Source organism: Spea bombifrons, chromosome 5 (assembly GCF_027358695.1).
Source record: "Spea bombifrons isolate aSpeBom1 chromosome 5, aSpeBom1.2.pri, whole genome shotgun sequence".
Lineage (NCBI taxonomy): Eukaryota > Metazoa > Chordata > Amphibia > Anura > Pelobatidae > Spea > Spea bombifrons.
The window spans coordinates 79,479,957-79,502,864 of NC_071091.1; the positions used below are offsets into that span (position 1 = coordinate 79,479,957).

General features: G+C 40.9%; 1 protein-coding gene across 1 annotated transcript; it reads right to left on the reverse strand.

The window, feature by feature from the left end:
• Nucleotides 1-730: 730 nt before the first annotated feature.
• Nucleotides 731-21,215, reverse strand: ABHD3 (abhydrolase domain containing 3, phospholipase). Its single transcript, XM_053467622.1, has 9 exons — nucleotides 20,965-21,215; nucleotides 20,523-20,686; nucleotides 17,679-17,864; nucleotides 15,379-15,424; nucleotides 6,213-6,325; nucleotides 3,994-4,167; nucleotides 2,965-3,013; nucleotides 2,246-2,411; nucleotides 731-1,687 (listed from the first exon to the last, which is right to left on the reverse strand). Exons 1-9 carry the CDS (start codon nucleotides 21,121-21,123, stop codon nucleotides 1,509-1,511), a joined length of 1,236 nt encoding a protein of 411 aa, XP_053323597.1. The 5' UTR covers nucleotides 21,124-21,215; the 3' UTR covers nucleotides 731-1,508.
• Nucleotides 21,216-22,908: the final 1,693 nt, after the last annotated feature.

A 22,908-nucleotide genomic window follows, 5' to 3' on the forward strand; every position in this document is an offset into this window, starting at 1 on the left:
GTTCAATGGTTGTAAGGAATATCTATGTAATGTTTGGTGCATATAGTCACATAAATAGTAACTTCATAATGTATTTCTATGTTTCACGCAAGTACTTTACTCAGGACTCAGGATCCTCTGCTGTTTGAGAAACTCGTCCTTGTTAGCTTGAAGCCTTTTGGAAATCAGAATACGGCACTGATGCAGGGCACAAAATTATCACAATAATTATACAGTGAATGGCATCAATCGTCATTACATGAGCTGTACAAGCATTTGTATCTGCAACAATACTCTGGCTTCACATACAACACTTCCGGAGTCAGCTCAGGTAGTACGCCCCTTAATGTTTGGAGTCGAGCTGGGAAGAAGACGCTACTGTAGCAAACAATGGATTTACTGGCCATTATTCACACCGGGGTAACAGAAGCTAAGGAACAAGAGTCTTACTTTACATTTCTTCTTCAAGTAACAAAAATGTTCTTTGGAACCCCAACAGGGGAGAAGAAAAAAAAAAAAGGGAGATTTCTGAACATTTTATAACATTACAGCTTTTAAAAGTATAGGCAAGTTGGCCATAACAGCGCCATGGACCTTATAGTGTTCTATAATATAAAATGAACTAATAGAAATAGCAGTAAACGAGTTGAGCCAGACCCATCAGACAAGCTTCCATGTCTGAGCCAAACCATGTTCTCACCCCGAGCCTGGTCTAAATGAATTTCAAATCCAACAATATGAACTCAGAACGGGTTAAAATAAAATTGTTTATTTTAACAATGAACAAAAATATATTAAAAGAAATTCAAAATTAGCTGGTTTCGAAATAAATAAGTAAAAAGGACACCGTTTAATATTACAAGAACCGGCTATCTGTTGAAAGCCATGTAAGGTACACACAATAAATTAAGTAGCAATCTAATGAATATTGTTACAATACACATTTGCTAGATTTGATCAATACATTGTGCAATCATACGTTCTTCATTCCTTTTTATATTTCATATATTATTTATATATATATATTGTTACAATGGCCCCATAAGCATGCATTACGTTATAACAAATCAGGATCTGAGCATCCTTCACATTTGTAATTTGGCAATGCTTGCCGTTCTAGGCAAAAAAAATAATGCCTATACGAAAACCCTGAGGAATGTTTCTCTCTGTACATTATGATTTTGGTGGAGTGCAGCTCAATGTATGCAAAGTTTATTTTCATTAAGGTCATTAGTGGTAACATAAAAAAATAGAAAATGCTAACATTCCTGTATGTTCTTGTTTAAATAAAAAATACATATGTATATGCATTTGCAAGTGCTGTTGTTAACCCCATGTGCTTCCTTCTGTAGAGGCATAGTCTTTTGAGTACCAATTTATTCTGACTCAAATAGTTAATTTCAGGCTTCATCAGCAACTCGTGGGTTAACGTATAAGTTGCATAAATTGGATTAGCTATTTCCATACCTGCCACTGTACATTAAGGAGTTTTAAGATATGTAAAAAAAATCAATCAGTGTTAGGTAGCGTTACATATTGTGGATTTCATTTCCATTCTCGAAAATAGCCTGCACGAACTGCTTAAAAACCCTATCCATGTAAGTTTGCTGTCTTGGCCAAATTCCTTCAAGAAAACCAATATGGCCTCCGTACGCTGTGAGCACCAGAGCTATATTTGGGTTCTGTTTGGCACTTTCCACAGGAATTGCTAGAAAACACAAGCACAGTTTTACATAAGGTTAACGTCCAAAGAAATACTAGATGTAACAGTTCACATAAGGCTCTTTTATCAAAGAGTCCCTTATTTTTAGGTGCTTACTATTAGTTACTACTACAGCTTACATATGTAAGATACATATGTAACATGTCTTCAAAGTATGTATGTATATTATATATCTACAGTACACACACACACACTCTGTCATGGAAACCAAGGACATTTCTAGCTGTATAATTGTAGAATGGTTTTCTAACCATCAATTAGCCTTTTAAATGTAGACTTGGATGAGCGGATACAAAACAAAGAAGTGATAAAGGGCCTCTGTACGTATATGAAGATATTCCATTATAAATCAGCCAGTTCCAGCCACAATAGTCTTTTACAACATTAACAAAGTCTGCACTGTATTTCTCATCCATTTCAGGTTATTTTAATGGACAAACTTGCATTAGAAGTGGTGAATAACATATCTTTTGCGATTGTGCATCCATCCTCATATATCTTTCATACATTCCCTTTTTCTTGTGGTTTTCAATAAGTACTCACCATGTCCTGGTGAAAAAACATCATCCATAGCATTAAGGCAGAGCACCGGTATCTCGATTGATTTTAACCTGTGGCATGGGCTTGCATCTTTATAGTAGTGATTGTTTGTTGGATATCCAAACATCACCGACGTAAACCTTGTATCAAACTCCCGAATGGATCTTGCCTGCGATTTGAACAGTGTTAAAATGTCAAAAGCAATAAGTTCATAAAGCAAAATATAACATAACCCACGTGTCTACACCACAGAATAACACACAATTATACAATTAACCTCGCTTTTAAATGGATCACTACTCAATATCGATATACTGGAATTTAGTGGAAAAGTATCACTTTTGTAATAACACTTTTTGCATAAGAAACCTATTTCCTGGTAATGTTGAATGCCCTTTAATCAAGCTTGCCTAATTCCTACTTTCCTGGGAACACGTGTCATGTGACACAAAAGCCCCCACTGATAGGATGTTGCCATAGAAGTTGAAATGGCTTCTTAAAGGTGTCCATGTTTTATGTGAGTCATAAGAGAGTATAAAATGACACTAATACCGTGTTGATATTTTGTCTTAGTGGAACAACACCTTTAAGAGGTATAACGCATACATCAAAACAACCCTCTATTAACTGGCTATAAATTAAGTGCTCTCATAAATACCAATAAGAATTACGATGTGTACCTAGATGTCTAAAGTGTGCTTTTTCTAAGCAAAAAAACTTACCTTCAGGATGTAATTAATATCAAATTGCTTCTCCAAAACAGCCCGGTGTCTGGAAAAATGAATAATCATTAAATATAATAGATTATGCATAATAAGTGAATTTAAACCAACGACTATAGTTCCATATTCTTGAATACACCATATTACAGATCAGCAGTTCCCCTGATGGTTTTTTTGTTTTGTTTGTAATTTTGATTTATGTGCTGAATATATATATATCTTGTTTTTTGCATGTGGTTCTTTTCTTTTCCAAAATTCGCATTCAGAATAATAAGTGGTACTTTCACATACAATGTTTCGAATAAGCTATAAATTACACATTCTCTCAAACGTTTGCGTAGATTTACATTTCAATCGTAAAATCACTGGGTGGACAATCTTTCACTCGGGGGTCTATTCACTAAAGGGAGAGTTGACTTCACTATACATTATGAAAGGCCAATCCCAGTGAGCTTCTGTGGTAGCAAGAGCTCTGCTGGTCCTATATAACGTACAATTAAATTAGCCAGATTCCTTCACCCTTTAACTTGTGCATTATGCAGGGCCAGCTTATCTGCCAGAGAAACTTGCTAGTGTTGGCCCTTCATAATGAATAGTGAATAAACCCCAGCGCCCATTTCAATTTATTATTTAGTGATGTTATAAGAATTGTGTAATGTGTGCCGATTTAGTAAAAACTTTCACTGTTTGAGACCTTGGTACTTTGCAAGGCAAGAGATCAGACTTCCAAATTACCTGATACCTTAAAATGAAAGAAGGGAGAAAAGAGAAGGGTTTCACGTTTTAAGCTTCCGATCCCCTATCCGTTTTAAGAAACAGAAGTAAATTGAAAGAATAGCCAAGAAAAGCAGCGTGTAAGCAGACCTGGATAGTTAGCAGAGTTCTATTACCTCCGGGAGATATATTTAATATACCCATGCATTCGCTCTCGGGACCTCAGAGGCATCTTCTCCAACTCTAACTCGAGACTCCACTTTGTCTTGGGTTAATTAAATCCTATTCATGCTGCTTCATGCAACGGAGGCTCACCTGATAATTGAAGCCTGCAGACAGGTTGTTAAATAGTAATTGAAAAGTATCCAGTTGACGGGTTTCTCGAGGGTTGTAGCCGACTCAAAAACCTCCCAGCCAGCCGAGAACACAGCGGCCCCCAGCAGGGGAGTCTGGCGGCCACTTTTACCCAGGTAATTTAGCAGCAGCATTCTATACGGCATAAGCAGAGAGCATATTAAAAGGCATAGACATTAGATCATTCGTGTTACAGCAACATGCCCATACCGCACACGTAATAGCCTCTATTCCCATTGATTAGCGCTAGGTTCAGTTTATATCAATATCTGTTGTGTGCAGCCCAATGAGGGGAACATCAGCATCAAGTGAATTCTAATACTATAATAAACTGCAGTTCTAGAATGTTGGGTCGGAATTAAACTGCCTGATATAGACTCTAATTCTCGCAGATAAGTATATGTTATAACTGTTACACTTATTGATAATACCTTGTCTTACAATGCATTGAAACTTTATTGGCACTAAAGGTGATTTAAGATGAGGGTGCAATTTAACGGACCTCACCCAAAAGCCCATAAAATGAGACCAATCTGTATTTTTTGGTAGTGAGAAAGCGGACCTGTCATCCACAAAAGGTGCTTTTGACAGGATCCACTGCAGGTACGAATCACACTCCCCTCTGATTTGATTCCCACGAGTAACGTGAGGTCCTTAATCAGGGGTGTCCAACCTGCGGCCCTCCAGCTGCTGCAGGACTACATCTCCCATACTCCTCAGCCAGCCCCTTAGCTGAAAGAGCATTATGGGAGATGTAGTCTTGCAGCAGCTGGAGGGCCACGGGTTGAACACACCTGTCCTAAATGATGGCTAAATAGAACATCTAAGACATTACAACCAATACAAGGTAATATGGGCTTCACCTGAAATCACAGCAATGCTGCTGCAGTTTTGCCCCTGAGAGAGGGGAGATGATGCATATATAAACATTTGAGTCATTGGAACTATTTCCATTAGAATTAAACATGAATGTAAGAAATCATTTTTTATACTTTTATTTTGTTCTGCACATTTTAGGCCTGAATGCAACTTGAGTGCTAGGAACATATGGTATCAATTAAGTGACGTAGTTTAGAGGGTCTTCTGTGGAATGCTGGTGTATCATATTACTGTTCCAATAGGATTCCGTTACGTATACCCTAACCAAATGTAAAGGGGTATAAATTGGCATGACTACAAGGACAAGGTCTCTTTCTACGCTCTTTCCACGCTCTCATCTTCATCTCACCAAGATACTAAGCCTACAGTACCTTTTATCAACATTTGTTCCAGCATTGGTATTGTATGAATTGATAATTTGTCATCGAATAAACCTAATTAATAGACTTTGAAGCTGTGGTCTTGATTGCTGTTTGATCACTGGAGAAGCTTAGATATTCAAGACAAAGAATATTCTAACAATGAATAAATGAGTGTTATATTTCCTTAAATTAAGCAACGGCTCCCCAACACATGGGGTTTATTCAATAAAAGAAGGGTTGTTTGTGGTTTACACTTTCCTCTCTATTCATTATGCCAGCTGTCCTTGTAATGCATTATTCTTTAGGTGAGGAGACTTAAGAAATCTTGCTGATTTAACTATACATTATACAGGGCCAGCCAACAGACACCTCTGTAAGCTACATTAACTTTTGTTTCCTTTTGGACCATTTACAATGAAGTCTGCAGACAGACAGAGCCTTTGTCACTTGGGGCACTGGCAAATCTGTTGCTATGGCAATAGCGGTAACTGTAGCACTCTACTCTATAAGACACAGCTGTACCTTGACAGATATAGCCCATGTAAGTTGGATATGTAAGGTGTATGTGCAAGGGTATTGGATGGAGCCATTTATATCTGCCAAGGGCACATCCCAGTGCTCTGATGTGTACGGCCAATTCTTCAACTCCAGTGTTGCAACGGACTGGATGTCCGAGCCTGGAATGCACAATCCAGTCCAGGATTTCCATGAAACTTGCAACAGGTGCAGGATGGGACACACGCATATAATTTGATGGCAGATAAGAACCATTCGGCCCATCTAGTCTGACCATTATATATATACACACACACATACATATATACACATATACACAAATAGAAAATTCTATTTGGGGTAATCTGCAAGAATATCCCATTACTGGCTTCATTCGCTGATCCTTGGAAAAAAAAATCATAACTGCCCCTTTAAATCACTTACCCTCCCATTGAAACTCCTGCAGCCACAAGTGGAGCTCCTGGGTACAGACTGTGCACATGATGAATGACTCTCTCCAAATCCTCTGTGTTTGAAGCACAGTAAGTCCTCGGCGTCTACGGGAATTTAGAACAGTAAAAGGACACATTGAGCTTTGTGCAAAGTTTAAGGCAATATTAGTTTTATGGCTATTTCAATGTCCAACGCACTCCCGAACGTTTCAGGACAGGCATCACGTCCAGTCCATATTACTCAATGACTGTTCAGCGCCACTACAGGGAGCGCTCTGCCGGCTCGTTCATGAAAACGTACACAATAAAATGCATGCGTGTTTGGAACAATGTATTTATAACGTTCACAAATTTTCCCTCTAGATTGTAATCTCGTTTGAGCAGGGCCCTCACCTGTTGTCTCTGTAAGTCAAATTGTTATGTCACATACTACTTGTTATGTCCTGTCTACCCATTGTACAGCGCTACGGAATTTGATGGCGCTATATAAAACAATAATAATAATTATAATAATTAATGATATAACGATTTCCTGACATTCAAAAACTAGAAACCTTCATTCAGGCTTTTACTTTTTCCTGCGCAAATGATCTAGATTCACCTTACACCTCTCGTTTCCTTGGTGATTGACAGTGAGTTGATGGAAACCTCTTGCATTTAAATGGCTGTGTGCCAGCCATTCCTCTGAGTATATTACCGCGCCTATTGCATCCCTTTCAATAATGGGAACCAACGATTCTCTGTCACGGCGTTCAATGTAGAAGTAGCAGCAAACTGATCCCTGTTTTAGCCCAACCACCTATGGATCCATCAATTCCAGTCCAATGGTTATTAAATAGCGGATCGTCATCTTCTGACAAAGGAGGGCCTCTTAAAGTCCTCCCACCTTCCCATTTAAATGTATCTATTTAAATGGGAAGCTCTTCGTTAAACCATTTGACCCCTTGTTTTAATAGAGACTATATTTTTACTTTGGCTCCAGCCAGTCCCTCTCCATACATACTGGTTTTCTGGCTCGTATAGTTATCTCATGAGGCACGTTGACCTCCATTATTCAGTCTCAGTTGCCCAGTGACCCTGTTGAGGTAAGGGGCAGTTGATGACCTTAAATATACTAAAAATTGGAGCATACCAAGTATGCATAAAATGATTTTTTTTTTTAAATACTTTAATAAAAGTAACTGCACATTATAATAAACATAAACATCATCAATGACCATTTTTCTTTGCTACTGTCCCATTAACTATACTATATTTAATATTTGTTCACTAAACAATGAGATGACCAGGAACATTACTTTATCCAAATAACTGGTTTTTAAGCGAACTGAAAAAATTCGGAGGATTCGGGTCTTGACCCGGAGAACCAGCGCTCACCCGGCAATCTCCGGGTCAAACAAAATATACTTCTAAACCATTGTTCCTAAATTCTGAAAATACATTTTAACGATGCAAACTCAAAAGAGTTAAACGCTTAAACGCTGCATTTTAATTCACAACTGATGCGAATGCTCTAAATATACTTGGATTAGTCACTGAAGAAATATCAGTGGAAAATATTGAATTTCAAGATTACATGGAACAGTTGCTTAAATGATTATAAATAAAAAAAAAAAGGGAAAATCCGCATTTATTATGCGATTAGCGCCTTGGAATGCCGCATAATAGAATACCAAGCAGAAGCTTAGCATACCAGTATATGTTAAGCTGATTATGTTCACACACAGAGCGTGTTCATGTTGAAGATATACTTGGTTGATGGACTTGATCCTAATTAATAAGGATTTTGTACAGTTTGCTGCAGAACTGCAATTGTGGGGAAAAAGACACAGGACTGATTGTTCTCTTTGATAGATCCTAAACTGCATTTGCATTTAAATAGTTAGGCAAACAATAAAACAACTTAGAGACGATATCCAAGCACAGTTGAGTAAAAGTAGTACTGCGTAAGCAGAAGATGATTGACAAAGTGGTTTTGAAAGTTGTACGATGATGTTAAATGGTCGAGAAAGGTATAAAACTGTTAGGAAGCAGCCAAGCGAGCGATGTCATATCCCGGCCTCAGACCAAGTGAGCGTGCTGGGTATGAGGAAACACTGATGGAGTGAGCTGTTCTCCCCACTACCGGCCACTCCACCAGTTAGTTATCAATTATTTTATCAAATAATTTTATATACTGTAAAATCTCAGGTATGATACACACCTATGTCTAACATGCAGGTCTAACTTTATGGACTCAATGGATGCAACCACCAGGTTAGGTCACTGGCTGATGATGGGTAAGACCGATCAATAACCTTAAGAGTCATTAATCGGGTAACAACGTATTACAGAGCACTGAATGTGACTGTCTCCCCACAAGCTCTTCGGGACCAAAGAGTTAACCCTTTCAATGCAGACATTTTGTCATTGAAGGGGTTAACGCTGCACATTCGCTCTCATGGATCATGCAGCACAAACATGTTTTTACACAAGTATAACATGCGCCCCCATTTTCTCTAGTCTTAAAGAGGGGCTAATTTGTGCGGCACCAAAAGATCAGGGAAGAAGCCTATCACGCAAAGTTAATGCTATAGCGCTGGGCTTTACAGGGAACTTTAGCACCAATCTAGTAAAAAGTGTGCATCAAAGCGTGCATTTTATGATACGTGGGTCTTGGCACATTTCAGTGCACTGAATCCAGGCGTGTGTTGCACGGTGGATTGCAGCATCCAAATAGATCTAGAATAGATTCTAGGGGCACTGCGTCCAAAAAGTGCATTGCAACAATCTCCTCTGATGTCATCCTGATGCTGATATGCTGTTTAATTATATGACGCTCTCTGGCATGTCACTGACTTGTCCCAACCAGCCGCGCCTGCATGTTGCCACCGGTCCACCTGCCACTAATACACGGTGCCAGTCTTCTGTATAAATCCTACCCTTTATTCATGAAACAGAACCAAGAACAACCCAAACAGATACAGTTCTGTTGTGTATCTGTTAACAGGTTTTAAACAAGTGATGTGTGCAGTGTAATGACGGCTATAACCACGAAATGAGTAATAAAAAAAGGCAGGGATGCCAAAGATCTAATTATCAATGTATCATAAAGAGCATCACTTGTGGAACAATAATTAGAAACCTGCATAAACTACCATGTATTCATCGCTATGAACAGACAATCTCATCTGCTGTGGACTACAATTCTCATGATGCACCAACACAGGATGACAAATCGTGCATCACGCACACTCTGCAGTTTACAAATCCCACCATGGGTCTTGGCTCTATGACTTTTATCCTACACACCCTATTCCACCAAATGAGCCACAATGAGGAATTGACTTTGTGGACAGCCTGCAATGAACACGTATGTCTGGCTCCCTGTTTACAGTTTTGGTGTCTAGTTATTTTTTTTATTTGACCTAATAAACAATGTTTAATGTTTTTTTGAACATATTGGCTGCTAGTCTTTACTTTACAGGACCACATAGAACCTCTCCAATTCCACATTGTCCTAGATGGTTATAATAAAACATAATGAAAGCTGTGGCTGAAACTCTAGGATATTCATTGAAGACTTTAAAAATCGCATGTGATGAGGCTTTGGCAGGGGGTCTTTCAGCAATTTGATTTATTTGTTTTTTTGTTGTTATACCATTTCATAAAACCATGTTTTACACACCACCTAGTTATCCGTAATCCAAGAATACCTTCGTTTTAACCAAGTAGGTAAAACAGGTTCTAGCCAAAGCATTTATTCATTAAAAGGGAAAGTTCAAATCTAGTAGGCTATGCTGCCAGCTGCCCCGTCCCCCATTTCCTTGTCTGGGGAAAGAGACAGTAAAGGCATGCATGGTACAGCCTGAATACTAAACTAACTTCAATACGTTACAGCAAGCAGCTGATATACAAAGACTGGGATTTCAATATGTCAGAATTTGCATTGGAAGCAAACACAAAGGGGTGCTGGCTGAAGCCTCACAGCTTAAAAACTTGTACACTTGGCATACAAGACATAAAGATGATCATCCGCACAAAGAAAGAATAAATATTTCTCATGTCCTAAAGGCATAGTAAGTAACTGAAATAAATAATTATCAATAAAACTCCATTAAATGAAAAGGGTTTTGGAATCTTTACCTTCTTTACCCTTAATTCACTAATACACTTGGGTACGTGGCTGTGGATATTTATTTACAGCTCAAATTTAACAGATGTAGCATTTTTTATTTGGATGGCTCTCTTGGTGCTGACATTCGCCTGCAATCAGGAAATCCAATATTGCAGCAAACGGTTATATACGTAATATAGCAGAATGGCATTTCTGTCCATTAGTTAGAGGCTACATATTTATTGCTACATTCAAGGGGTCTCTGTGGCCAAGTATTCAATTGCTAGTCGTTATTTACTACTTCAATACCTGAGCGTTCCTTAATGCAGTGAAACAAACACAGTATGGACCTTAAACTAGGAGGCATCTGAGTCATCTTCTGAAAGTGGACCATCTTGCTGTAGGATTTCTATACCTTAAGGGTTTTAAAGCAAATTATTAAAACAGAAATAAATGCAAATAGGCCACTCACAGAAAGCATACTGCCGTTTCAAATCAAACATAGAGCGGTCAGGCTGAATTGTCTAGCTCCAGCTGACCACGAGTACAGTATATGCAAAGTGGTAACTGGACTTTCAAAATCCATGGTGGACTTTGCATTTACTGTACTCTCGGTCGTGATTCCTGATTTTCCCAAAGCTACACTATATGACCAAAAGTAAATAGACACCTCCCCTAATTATTGGGTTTTGGTGTTTCGGTCACACCCGTTGCCATCGTGTGATTATGGGTAATTCATCATAATGTGACATACCCAGGTCTTTACGCACATGTCCGGGTTGGACCCATTTTAGCATTTATGCATGCTCAGTACTTCATGCTCAGAGTACAACTCAGATTGTAAGATGATGCCCCACATCACACTGCATACTTGCCAGCTTTCCCGATTCGGTTAGGACAGTCTCAACAGCTATTCATTGTGGGTAGAGAGTATGAACATCCCAAATACACCCTGTGGCCAGATCCCTGTATTATGACTTTAAGGTTTTGGGACTGAGCACTGGCAGCTATGCTATTACTAAATAAAAATCTGACACCTAACATGTGAGGATTTACTAAAGTGAACGTTACTATGTATGGACATTTTACCCATTGTACAGTCCTGCAGAATGAGATTACTCTATATAAATCCATAAATAATATATAGATAATATACAGATTTAGTACAGACACACTAAAATACAGTGGTTGTCATTTAAAATCACACTTTACTTTTGCTTCCAGTTTCACCTTGTTAGGATGCATTAATTCCTGTTTGCAATGAAGGTTGAAGGTGTCCGTGAAAATATCTATTAAAAGAGTAAGTTCACATCTTTCCCTCTCCCGCTTGTAGTCTTCTCCCACGCATCGTTACCACATCCTGTGCCTTTCCATATCATATAACAATCATTTCGTGTAGTATCCTATGTAACTATTCTGTTTTATACCTATTGATTCCGGTTAACCCGCTCATTTACATTGGTAACACTACGAGAAAGACCGTGAAGTTGTTCTGTGCAAAAAAAACAAAACAAACCGAAACTGTCTCCCCCTTTAAACAAAGTAACTATCCCAAACCCCATGAGAAAAGTTTTATTGCTAAACTTGTTACAATGTTACACTGACATAATTCTCCTACCAAGAAGCCTAAACAAATGAATCTACATAAACTGGGAAACAACATCTCACTTAACTTTGCAACACTGTAACCTGAACAATACAATCATTTTCAGAAGGTTTCCACATATGAAGAATTTGGCCAGCATGAAGATCTGACAAATGCATCATGTTTTCTCAAAAGCCACATTATTATAGGAAACCAAATACCAAAATGTTTCAGTATATTCATGTCAGGAAACTAATACTATAAAGTTCTTGGCATGATTTTTACAATACTGGATATAGCTGAAATTTTTAAATATGGCAGCAAACAAGAAATCAATACAACCCATAAGTTGTCTTTAAAAGGGAAACTGATGCTGTCACAGCCTTTAAGCATAATTAAATTATATCATTGGAACTATTTCTAGCTTTCACTTCTTGTGTGGCAATCATGCAACCGTTTGGGAGATGTTCCGTTGACGTTAACCTGATGGAGGAGGAGATCTGTGGCAGGGCTAGCATTTTCTAATGTGTTTAGTGTCACGCAGTTATCGCGCTTCTCCTCATCCACTCTAACAAAGGCTGCCTGAAGCAATCAACAGCAACTCAACTATAGAGGAGAGATACCGTATTTCCCCATGTATAAGACACTCCCATGTATAAGACGCACCTTAATTTTGGGGCCCGAAATTTGAAAAAAATGTATTATCATAAAATTCATCCTCATCACTCCCATCCATTAACTGCCCCTAAATTAACCCTAAACACCCCATCAACCATAACTGCCCCTAAATTAACCCTAAACACCCCATCCACCATAACTGCACCTAAATTAACCCTAAACACCCCATTAACCATAACCGCCCCTAAATCAACCGCCACCTCCCCTAACTTTCAGCAGCCCAAATATTAATTTTATACTTACTGTTAGATGAGTTGCAGTCTGAGCAGTGTGGATGCTATAAGGAAAGGGGCGGGGCCAATCGGCAGTGAGTCAGAAAGGGACGGGGCCAATCGGCGGTGTGACTGCAGGGAGGGACTGGGAAGTAGTAACTGCAATCTACAATCTACAATCACTGTGTAAGACGCATCCAGTTTTTAGACCCCACATTTTTCGAAAAAAGGTGCGTCTTATACATGGGGAAACACGGTGATATAGTGGTGAAGAATTATCATGCAGATCCTGCAGAAGGGAAATTAATATATATTTCCTTATAGTATACATATAAGAAGAGTTTTTTAGTTTCGGATTCGTACAAATTTTAGTGCAATTTGTCAATTTTGTTGAGACGAATGAACAAGATGACGATGAGGAGCGATCCCAACAAAAAAGATATGTTGTTCTGTCTTCTTTCCTTGTCCGCTTGATACTTTTTTACTGACTTTCCTTAACGGAAAGGATAGTAGTTAGAAGTGGACAAAGAAAGAAGACAAAAGAACAAGAATAGGCAAGAGGTGAAGCGGAACCGTGGGAATTAAGATGGACACAGAAGCGGTTCGGTGGAGAAGGTAGGGAGACATTGAAAGAGAGTGACTTTTTTCCCGAATCATCATTCATTGTCTGAAAACAAATGGACCGCAAACAAAACGAAAACTTTGTCAGAATCGTTTTTCCATCTAATTTGTCATAAGAGGTGTATTTGTGGCTACAGAAAAGGGTAAGCTGGCTCAAAGATCTAGGTTTAGTATTCTTTCACTGAGCACCGAGCCAGAGGCAAGAAGGAGCTTGCTTGTGGCAATAAACAGCAGCAAGTCTGGGCAAGGCTGCCAGAGGAACCAAGTTGTCTGTATAATTATCAGTGATTTCTTTTCCAATTACATCATCTTGTTATTTTATTCTGAAAACACGTTTTATGATGTGTTTCTTACTTGTTGTATTATAATGTTAACTGAAACTAACCGTCCCTGAAATAATACAAGAATACAACTAACTACAAGGGGAATTGTGTTGGTACAGATTAAGTAAATACCTTACTTTATTTTTTTTACTTGGATGTTATGTTGAAATATCTACATAGTCAAAGTAATAGTGCCGCGGTGTTTGAAATGAAAGTATTATTAGGTACTCGGACTAATGCCTCTAAAACAGACATATGCAAATAAGGAGCCCGTGTGATTATGGGTAATTCATCATAATGTGACATACCAAGGTCTTTACACACATGTCCGGGTCGTACCCATTTTAGCATAAATGCATTTTTATGCATGCTCAGTACTTCATGCTCAGAGTACACCTCCCCTAATTATTGGGTTTTGGTGTTTCGGTCACACCCGTTGCCATCGTGTGATTATGGGTAATTCATCATAATGTGACATACCCAGGTCTTTACGCACATGTCCGGGTTGTACCCATTTTAGCATTTATGCATGCTCAGTACTTCATGCTCAGAGTACAACTCAGATTGTAAAATGATGCCCCACATCACACTGCATACTTGCCAGCTTTCCCGATTCAGTTAGGACAGTCTCAACAGCTATTCATTGAGGGTAGAGAGTATGAACATCCCAAATACACCCTGTGGCCAGATCCCTGTATTATGACTTTAAGGTTTTGGGACTGAGCACTGGCAGCTATGCAATTACTAAATAAAAATCTGACACCTAACATGTGAGGATTTACTAAAGTGAACGTTACTATGCAGGACAAACCCAGTTGTATTCAATTAAACTTTTTAGCAACAAACTTGTTCCCAAGTTCCAGCAAGATAAATGGAACAACTATTCTTTGGGGAATTTGGCAAACGGTGAATTCCCTTCTTACAATTAAACAAGTGCCGTCTAAACATAGTTGGGCTTCTGCCTAATTGGCCCAAATTTAAAGCTACCAAAACTCAATAACTATACATGTGGGACATAATCATTAGACACCTCCCTGGGATTAACAGGGAGTTCTCAGCACTGAAGCAGTCGGTTAGGGTGACATCCATAGAAATGCGGTATTCATTAGTCAGGCACTTACAACAACTTTGCACCTGTTCTAGATTTTAATAAGGTAGCTGGTCATTCAGCGTAACTGTGTATTCTAGCTTAAGCCACCTTGGCCAAGGCCTAGGTTGGCAGGTCCATAGGGAAGGCAGCCCTTCTGCCACATAAGAGGGAGCTTGGTCACTCTATTGGATGTTCAGGCTCTATGTAATGCCGCTACTCAATGGATTGGTTAAAAGGGAGGTCAATGATCTCCCCAACCAGCCCAACACAATGGAGTGCTGTTCTCAGTTGGTACAGTACCCTATAAATATATATATATGGTTTTCTCCCGAGCCATGCTTCATTTAAAAGTGGAGTATTAGGATATGATGTCATCGCCAAAGGTAAATAAACCACTGTAGAGCCTTACCGTAAGAAAGAAGAAAAATAGGCGTGCTTACATATTAAAGGAAAATGTCTACAGCAACAATCAGAGCCTTCAAGTTGCTGACAACTGTCGATTACTGTACAGCACAAGTGCATTCTACAGTAATAAGTAGTGATGAAGCCTTACCAAGAGTTCCTCACCAGCAACCCCTCGATTGTTGAACACAACACACCTAAAAAAAACAAATAAATAAATAAATACCAAACTGAAAGAGACAAACTATGTTCTTCATATTTAAAGGCATCATATCTGAAGACTAAAAACTTATATCATATCAGCAGTAATTCTCCAAGTACATGAAATGAGATCCATAGATGAGTTTTTCTTTAGTACATAGTGCCATAGTATGTCTTGTCACTTTAGGGAAACCTGATGTACAGAATGCTTAGGTTTGTCATTACAAACGCGAACATGAGGACAGCTTCATTAAAGAGTGACTGACATGGACTGAATCCACATAGAGGATGTCAGCCTATACTAAACCTAGCTCTTCCCCTCCAACACCCCATTTTCCCCTAGAGTTTAAGCCCCTGTTTGACTACGTGGCCACCAGGACTTGTAGGCTAAGGCATGGTACAGAAAGAGAAGGCAACCCAGAATCCAAAGACAAGCCGATAGGAATGAACCTAAGACAACGTCCCCAAATAGTAAGGAAGCGCACCCAAAGCTCAGAGAACTGGCAGGGAATACGGACGTCCCGGACCAATTTGTACGTTGGTTTTAGCGGAAAAAGATTGTTGGAATTGGACAGCAAACATGCATCCAAGGAATATAACAGACATGATGCGCATGATGCATCTCACCAGAAGAGAATGATGCACCAGGTGCGACATCCATTGTGTGATACGATAGACAGATGACAGCTGGACAGCAGAATGGGGCATTTGCAAGGTGGACACCACAAAAAATATAAAGAGACCACCAACGTATATGCCCTAAAGTGCATATAATGGCTGGAGTGTCCATTTAAAGGGTAAATGCAAACGGAAAGGCAATGCATTTTGGTTCTGCGTTCTCACGGTGAATGTAAGCTTCGTATATCAAATGTCTGGACTTTACGAAATATTTGCTTCCTCGCAGGACAACGTTATAGGAACACGATAATTAGCAAAAGAGAAAATGAAGTGAAAGACACCAGACCCTCTTCTACAGTAACAAATGACTATTAAAATGTAAATTGTGAACACACAATTCTAGTATAAGAACAAAAAACATTTTTTCAAGGTGGATTTGTTTTTCACTATGAAATAATCCCAAAAAGCACTGCTTTCAGATAAAAAAAAATAGTAAAAAAAAAATATAACTATTGAAAAACTTGATACTTTTTACCGACCAACCGTGTTATTTGACAAAACACACTGGATTAGGAGATACCGCAGCAAAGATCACACGAGGAACATGTCTATATTCAATTACTTCTAACCAAGGAACACGGGCTGCGTGTATCTAGCATGTTGCAGTATCATGACTCATTGCTTAGCAAGCACATTTACCTATGTGCCAAGCGCAAGCACAAGCAGCAAATACTGTGGCACCAGCTGGCCGGTGGGTGATTTACGCATTAACGATGCAAAAACAAGCAGGAATAAGTCCTGTTATGTGTTCTGTAAAACGTCCTGGAGGGCAAGAATCAAACGCTAACTTTCCGAGTACGCGGAATACCACGACCCGGCTGGAGACGCTCTCTTGTCCTGAAGGGACCCCAAATCGAATAGTATCCGTAATTCCTCCTATTTCCTTAGGCAGTTCTTACCCACATAGAGGCATTGTGATGTAGTGTAATGGTAGCCGTCAATGATAGCACCCTCATTAAAGAGAAGAACTATTGCATCCGGCACAGCCTCTTTCCCCCAGAGGTTCAGCCCCGGGGGAATTCCATGGCCATTGGGATTAGGAAGCTAAGGCGAGGTTCTGGTGGGTGAGTTCTGAAGTCTTAATACAAGCCAAAAAAGTCAAGGCCGTCAAAACTATGACAAAACATGAAAACGCGGAATTAACATACCTTTCCCCATGGACATACCTGGGAGGGTAAGCTACCTGGAGATCTCGCTCTTCTTGCAGAGTGGCCTTGTGAGGGTCAGGGGGCAAAACCAGAAAGCCTTAAATGGGTGGGCATGGAGAAACATCACTCCCCTGCCCGTAAAGAGGCGGCTTCACCTGCAGAGTTCCCAGGTATGCCCATGAAGCACACACCAACGCATAGGTTTAGTTAATGTACAAAACCTTAAGTTCTGGCTTACGCAATAATGACATCTACGAATGAAAGATGAAACTCTCTCGCAAAACAGACCCGAAATCTCAAGTGCGGCACTGAGCGTGGGTTCTTCCGGGACCAGCTATAGCGATATAGAATATTATATTTTCCCCATTATACGATACATTCGGGGTAGAACCGGCATTATTCTCTGATCCGCAGAGTACCGTACCTGTATCCTAGTCCTTCGCTGTGTTTAATCATGTGAAGGATATAGGACTCCCGACTTGTTCCTGTAAGACCAGGCAGTAGAAGGATTGTGGGTCTTGTGCTGGCGTCGGGGTAAAGTGTATTATCATCATCATTATTAAACCAGTCCAGTGAAATCTGTCCTCCATCTGCTGTTTTAATAAGCTCGCTGTAAGACACAATAAACAAGAAATAGATGCGCCTTCATTAAATTACAGTTATAATGATAATCACAGTAAGTAGAAGGAGGTGTAACATGTATGCTTTGGCAACCAGCCATCTCTATGATATGATGGATACACTGATCCCCTAATAACTCAGTGGCAGAATTTTAGATTATAATGATAGAGATTAGAATATGGCAGAGGTGACACTCTGCGCTAGATCAGATAACACATCCTAACCACAATACGCGATCTACTGCAAGACGAGATGTACATCAAAATGACTGATGGAACCGTATTCCCCGATGAAGCAATTACAGGCAGCCGTCCCGGACAGAAGACCCGATGTAGAAGATAAGGGCTTTGTGTTGAACGTCTTCGCCAATTACCCTGTTCTCTTCCTCAAGAACGCGTGATATTACCATTAAAGAGACATGCACTGCTTGTTAATGTTTAAAATAGCACACCGTTTTTAGCCGGGGGGGGGGTCCACAATCCTTCTCAACTCATTATCTGTTTGCCGGTCGGAAATATTGCTGCGATAAGGTCCTTTCCCTGCTTGTTGACAGCTAAAGCACTAATGGATGCCTGTATTCTATCCCACATTGATCGCAGTTAATCTTATTACATCTGGTCTATTTCATGGAGTCATTCTCTGTCTCATCGTATGTCTAAGCCGTTCCTTATGAATGTGTCTCCCCATTTCCATAGTAATCCTCTTAGCTTCATGTACCTCCTCGTTACTGCTCCCTCATCATATGCCTCTTCTTGAAACCTGGGTCACGGAACGGCTCTCCCTCTACCCTCGCTCTACTTGGGTGGGCAGCATGAAGAACATGCTCTTGCGCGAGAACGGTTGTGAAGACTGAGACATTCACAATATCCTTGCTGGTCACACTTCTTATAGTGGAGGCGCCATATATTTTATTATAATTGCATTTAACACAAATTATTGTTAAAAAGCGATCCGCTGTGGGCAAAGTTACCCGCTCATAAACGGTCGCGAGCACTGCGTTGAAGAGTCGTGACATTAATGCAATAAGTCGTACAAATAAATGTCTGACGTACGCAGTCCTACTCTATAACCCAGGCTCTCAATAAAGCGTTCGAAGTCGCCTCCCCGATGAAGAATCTATAATTAAATACTTATATGCGTATGCTTATATGCATACTATGCATAAATCATACATAATAACTGAATTCAACCATCGTCCAGGTAAACCAGTAGAACAGGTTGAATAGATATGAAACAAATGCTGTTCTGCTTACTCTGCTGAATCTAAGTTTGGATTTCGTCTGAACACAACCTTCCGTACGCCGTTCCTATTCCATGCTCGGAGCTATTGTACCTTTTGATTTGCTGTCCATTGAAGCCCCTAATGTGCGTACCATAAAAATATAATGAACTTCCAGATCTATATAGCCATTATGGTTTACTTCCAATATGTTAGTATTGCAGATAATATTAATTATTTATGAGCCGGTGTCTTTTCTCTGCTGTATGTCAAGCATACATTTATGTCAAGCATTTTTATATGAAAAATGACTGGAACCGTGAAAAAATACACGCACACACACACAGCGCAAGAAAACGTAATGTCCCATTTTGAGAAAATTGGTAACAAAGAAATTCCGGTGCAAAGTATGAAAAGTAGTAATGTTTACCATGGTTATTTGGTTGCCATGGTAACACAGCTACTTTTCCAATTTGCCCCAGAATAATCTTTAAAAAATAACCCCATCATGTTCATGTTGTCCGCAATCCATTTCAGGAGTCTGAAGCTATTTTCACAAGGCAGGCCATGTATAAATAAATACATTTGTAGATAAAAGCAGTAAATGCACCTATGTAGACCAGAATCAGCCGGGACCTAGTAGACGTTTGGCAACTGCCTGGAGCAAGGGGAAATCAACAGTTACCCTGGAAAGGGCATTAATGGTCACCCCAGAAACTGCCCCTAGTGTGGGAAGCCTCTATGAGACGGGCATTAAGCCATCCTGAGGTGTGAGTCTTTACATCAGGAAGAACGGGCATGTAAAAAGACTCAGCGGCATTTTTGTTTTTATTTCTAGGATCTTAAGTAAAATCAGAGTTACATCTCTTCTTATTTCTACACCAGAAACAGAAGAGAAGCAGGGGGAGGACTTTCCAAGAAATAAAACAAAGAAGAATAACGTGTGGGTGAGAAGGACGGCAGTAACCGGGTAAAGAACTTAGATCTCTATCAAAGAATGCAGAATTCTCAATGAAGTAACCTTACTAGAAACATACAATCTGACAGCATTTATGCATCGATTGGCCCATCTAGTCTGCCCTGATGTTAAGACTCAGACCTTACTTAGTCCTCGTTCTCGTCTTATTTTCAGGATAGCCTTACGCTTACACCATGCATGTATACATTCTGCTGGGAGGCTGTTCCACATACCTACCACTAAGTACAGTTAAACTTCCTGACCCTGACTTCAGATGATGGCCTCTTCTGGCGTTTCTCCCCCCCCCTTTAGCTAGCCGGGGAGCGCTGCGCAGCGATCACAGAGGCATTTACCAGCAGAGCCGCGGTGATTGGGTCAGAGCCGCGGTGATTGGGTCAGAGCCGCGGTGATTGGGTCGGAGCCGCGGTGATCGGGTCGGAACCGCCGCGCTCCCACCCGCAGGTACTCACTTGTTGTAATGCACTGGTGGCTTGACAGTGATGAACGGTCTCAGCAGCGTCTGGGCTCTGCCTTCCCAGCACCACATCGTGGGGTAGTAGGTTTCCGCCACGGCCGGGCAGCGCTGCTTCAGGAAACGGCTGAAAGCTTCCCCCCCGACCACCAGCTGAGGCTTCTGCAGCGTGGAGAGGAATGTGAAGGAATGATTGGCAGTCGCTGAGTGTGCGCTCACCCATAGCAATAAGCACAAGGAGCTGGCACCATTCGCCCTGATATAAGGCTGATTGATCACGTGCTGCCACCTGCATATACCCCGAACATACAGATAACCTATCCCCCACCCCGTCATTTATTGCCATAGGTGATAAGGATGGGGAGAGGTACCCCACGCTAATACCCCACTACCCACGGCTACATTGCCATGTAACCTCCCCTCCGTACACTCTCACTCACCTTCGCGATGACAGTCAGGTAGTAACATGCATAGGCTGCCCCGAAGCCCAGCACCAAGGACAAGCCCACCCCGGAGCCGAAAAGCCCCACTCGCACTTGACTCTCTAGGTACAGGGACAGCTCCCTGGTTAGCCCTTGAAGGTTAATCATGCCCAGCATTATAGCACCGAGTGTCAGCCCGGGGGGTCTGCTGCAGCCGCCGCTACAGGGTACCGCGATCCGAAAGCAGCGGGTAGGCAATCGGCACAGGAACCGGCGTTACACAGGGATGGGGAGACTGTCATCGCTCCACCTACAACCAATCAGAGGCTGGAAAATGGCGAGGCCAGCCCCTTCTTCGTTAACGACCAATCAGAATCAAGCAGCGTTCCCACGGTCAGCCCATTAAGAAACGCAAGGAACCAATACCAGGGCTCTTGTAGAGGGCATCCTCAGACAAAGCCGCCTCTCGCCTGCGAAGCAGTCACATTGTGCTGACAGTATCACGATGTCACAGGTGTGGCTGAGTGTTATACAATGCCTGTCACACTATCTTCCTGCCGGGGGCTGTCCGCCACATGATACAATATCCCCCCATTCTGCGATGGTATGTGCCATACTATTTAGTCACATACTGAGGCACCATGCACATCGCAAGGGTGAGAAGTACCATGTGGCTCTCCTTAGGTGGATTACAACGAAAAGCAAGTGCCATTACTGCTAGGAGCCGGGTGTTAAATCCCAGAACATCTAGCAGCCAGGTGTTTATAGGAAAAGGGGGGTTGGGTTATACTGGAGCCAAGATGTGCCCCCCACCCAACATCCACTTACACACTCATTATGCTTTCTAGTCCCCCATGATACTGAAAGTGTTAATTCGTAGTGCTGTATTTGTGGTTAAACAGTTAACTTTATGAAAGGCTGAATGAGCTTCTTCTGCAAGGAGTAAGATGTGGAGTTAATGTGATGAAGAAAAACGCTTGAAGGTCAAAGTGACTCAAAGTCCAGCCATCAAATGCATTATAGCTGAGAGGCCATTTCCATAACATGTAACGTGTAGGAGATCCATGTGTTTGGCCGGACGTGTCTCCTTGCATGTGTTATACTCACTAGACTGGTGCAAATGGACCAAAACCAGTTCAGACAAATTTGTCGTGCTGTTTTTGTTCCATTTGTTTTCAAACAATAGACTTTATTTCTTGCCCTTTCAGTTCAAGTTATATTTGGGGGGCTTTTTCCATTCGTAAATCCAATTTGTTGTCGCTCAACCTAACTCGCGTTCTCTCACATTCCCTATGCTCTCTGACACTCTCATGCTCTCATTTACTGTCTCTTGCTGTCTCTCAATGTCTCCCATTTTGTCCGAGGCCCATTTCCTGTCCTTGCCTCCTTTTTCCCAGCTCCACTTCTTGACTCTTGTTCTTACGTCTTCGTCTGCTTCTCTCTGGTACCAGATTCGATATCCAGGCAGCATTTTGAGAAAAAGACAGAACCTCCATGCACACCCTCTCCACAATTTTGTACTCCAAGAAGCCAGAATTTTGCAGACGGTCTCCGCCTTTTTCCGGAAATTCTCCTGGAGGTCTGGATAACAGAGCTGATATCGAAGAGAAGCAGACGAAGACAGAAGAACAAGAAGAGTCAAAAAGTGGCGCTGCGAAAAAAGAGACAAGGAGAGGAAACGGGCCGTGGACAAGGAATCGAGGCCCCCAAACAGTCGGCGTAGAGGGTGTGCATGGAGGTTCTGCCCTTTTCCCAAAACACTGATACCAGTGAGAATTGTACGAAGACAGAAGAACAAGAAGAGTCAAGAAGCAGAGCTGCGAAAAAGGAGACAAGGACAGGTAAACGGTCGGCTTTAATTGAAATTTACAAAGTTCATTAATTGGTACAGATGTCTGAACACGAAGAGGAAGCCCAATGACACAAACAAAAACAAAGCAGAGAGCTCATCATTTTTATTTG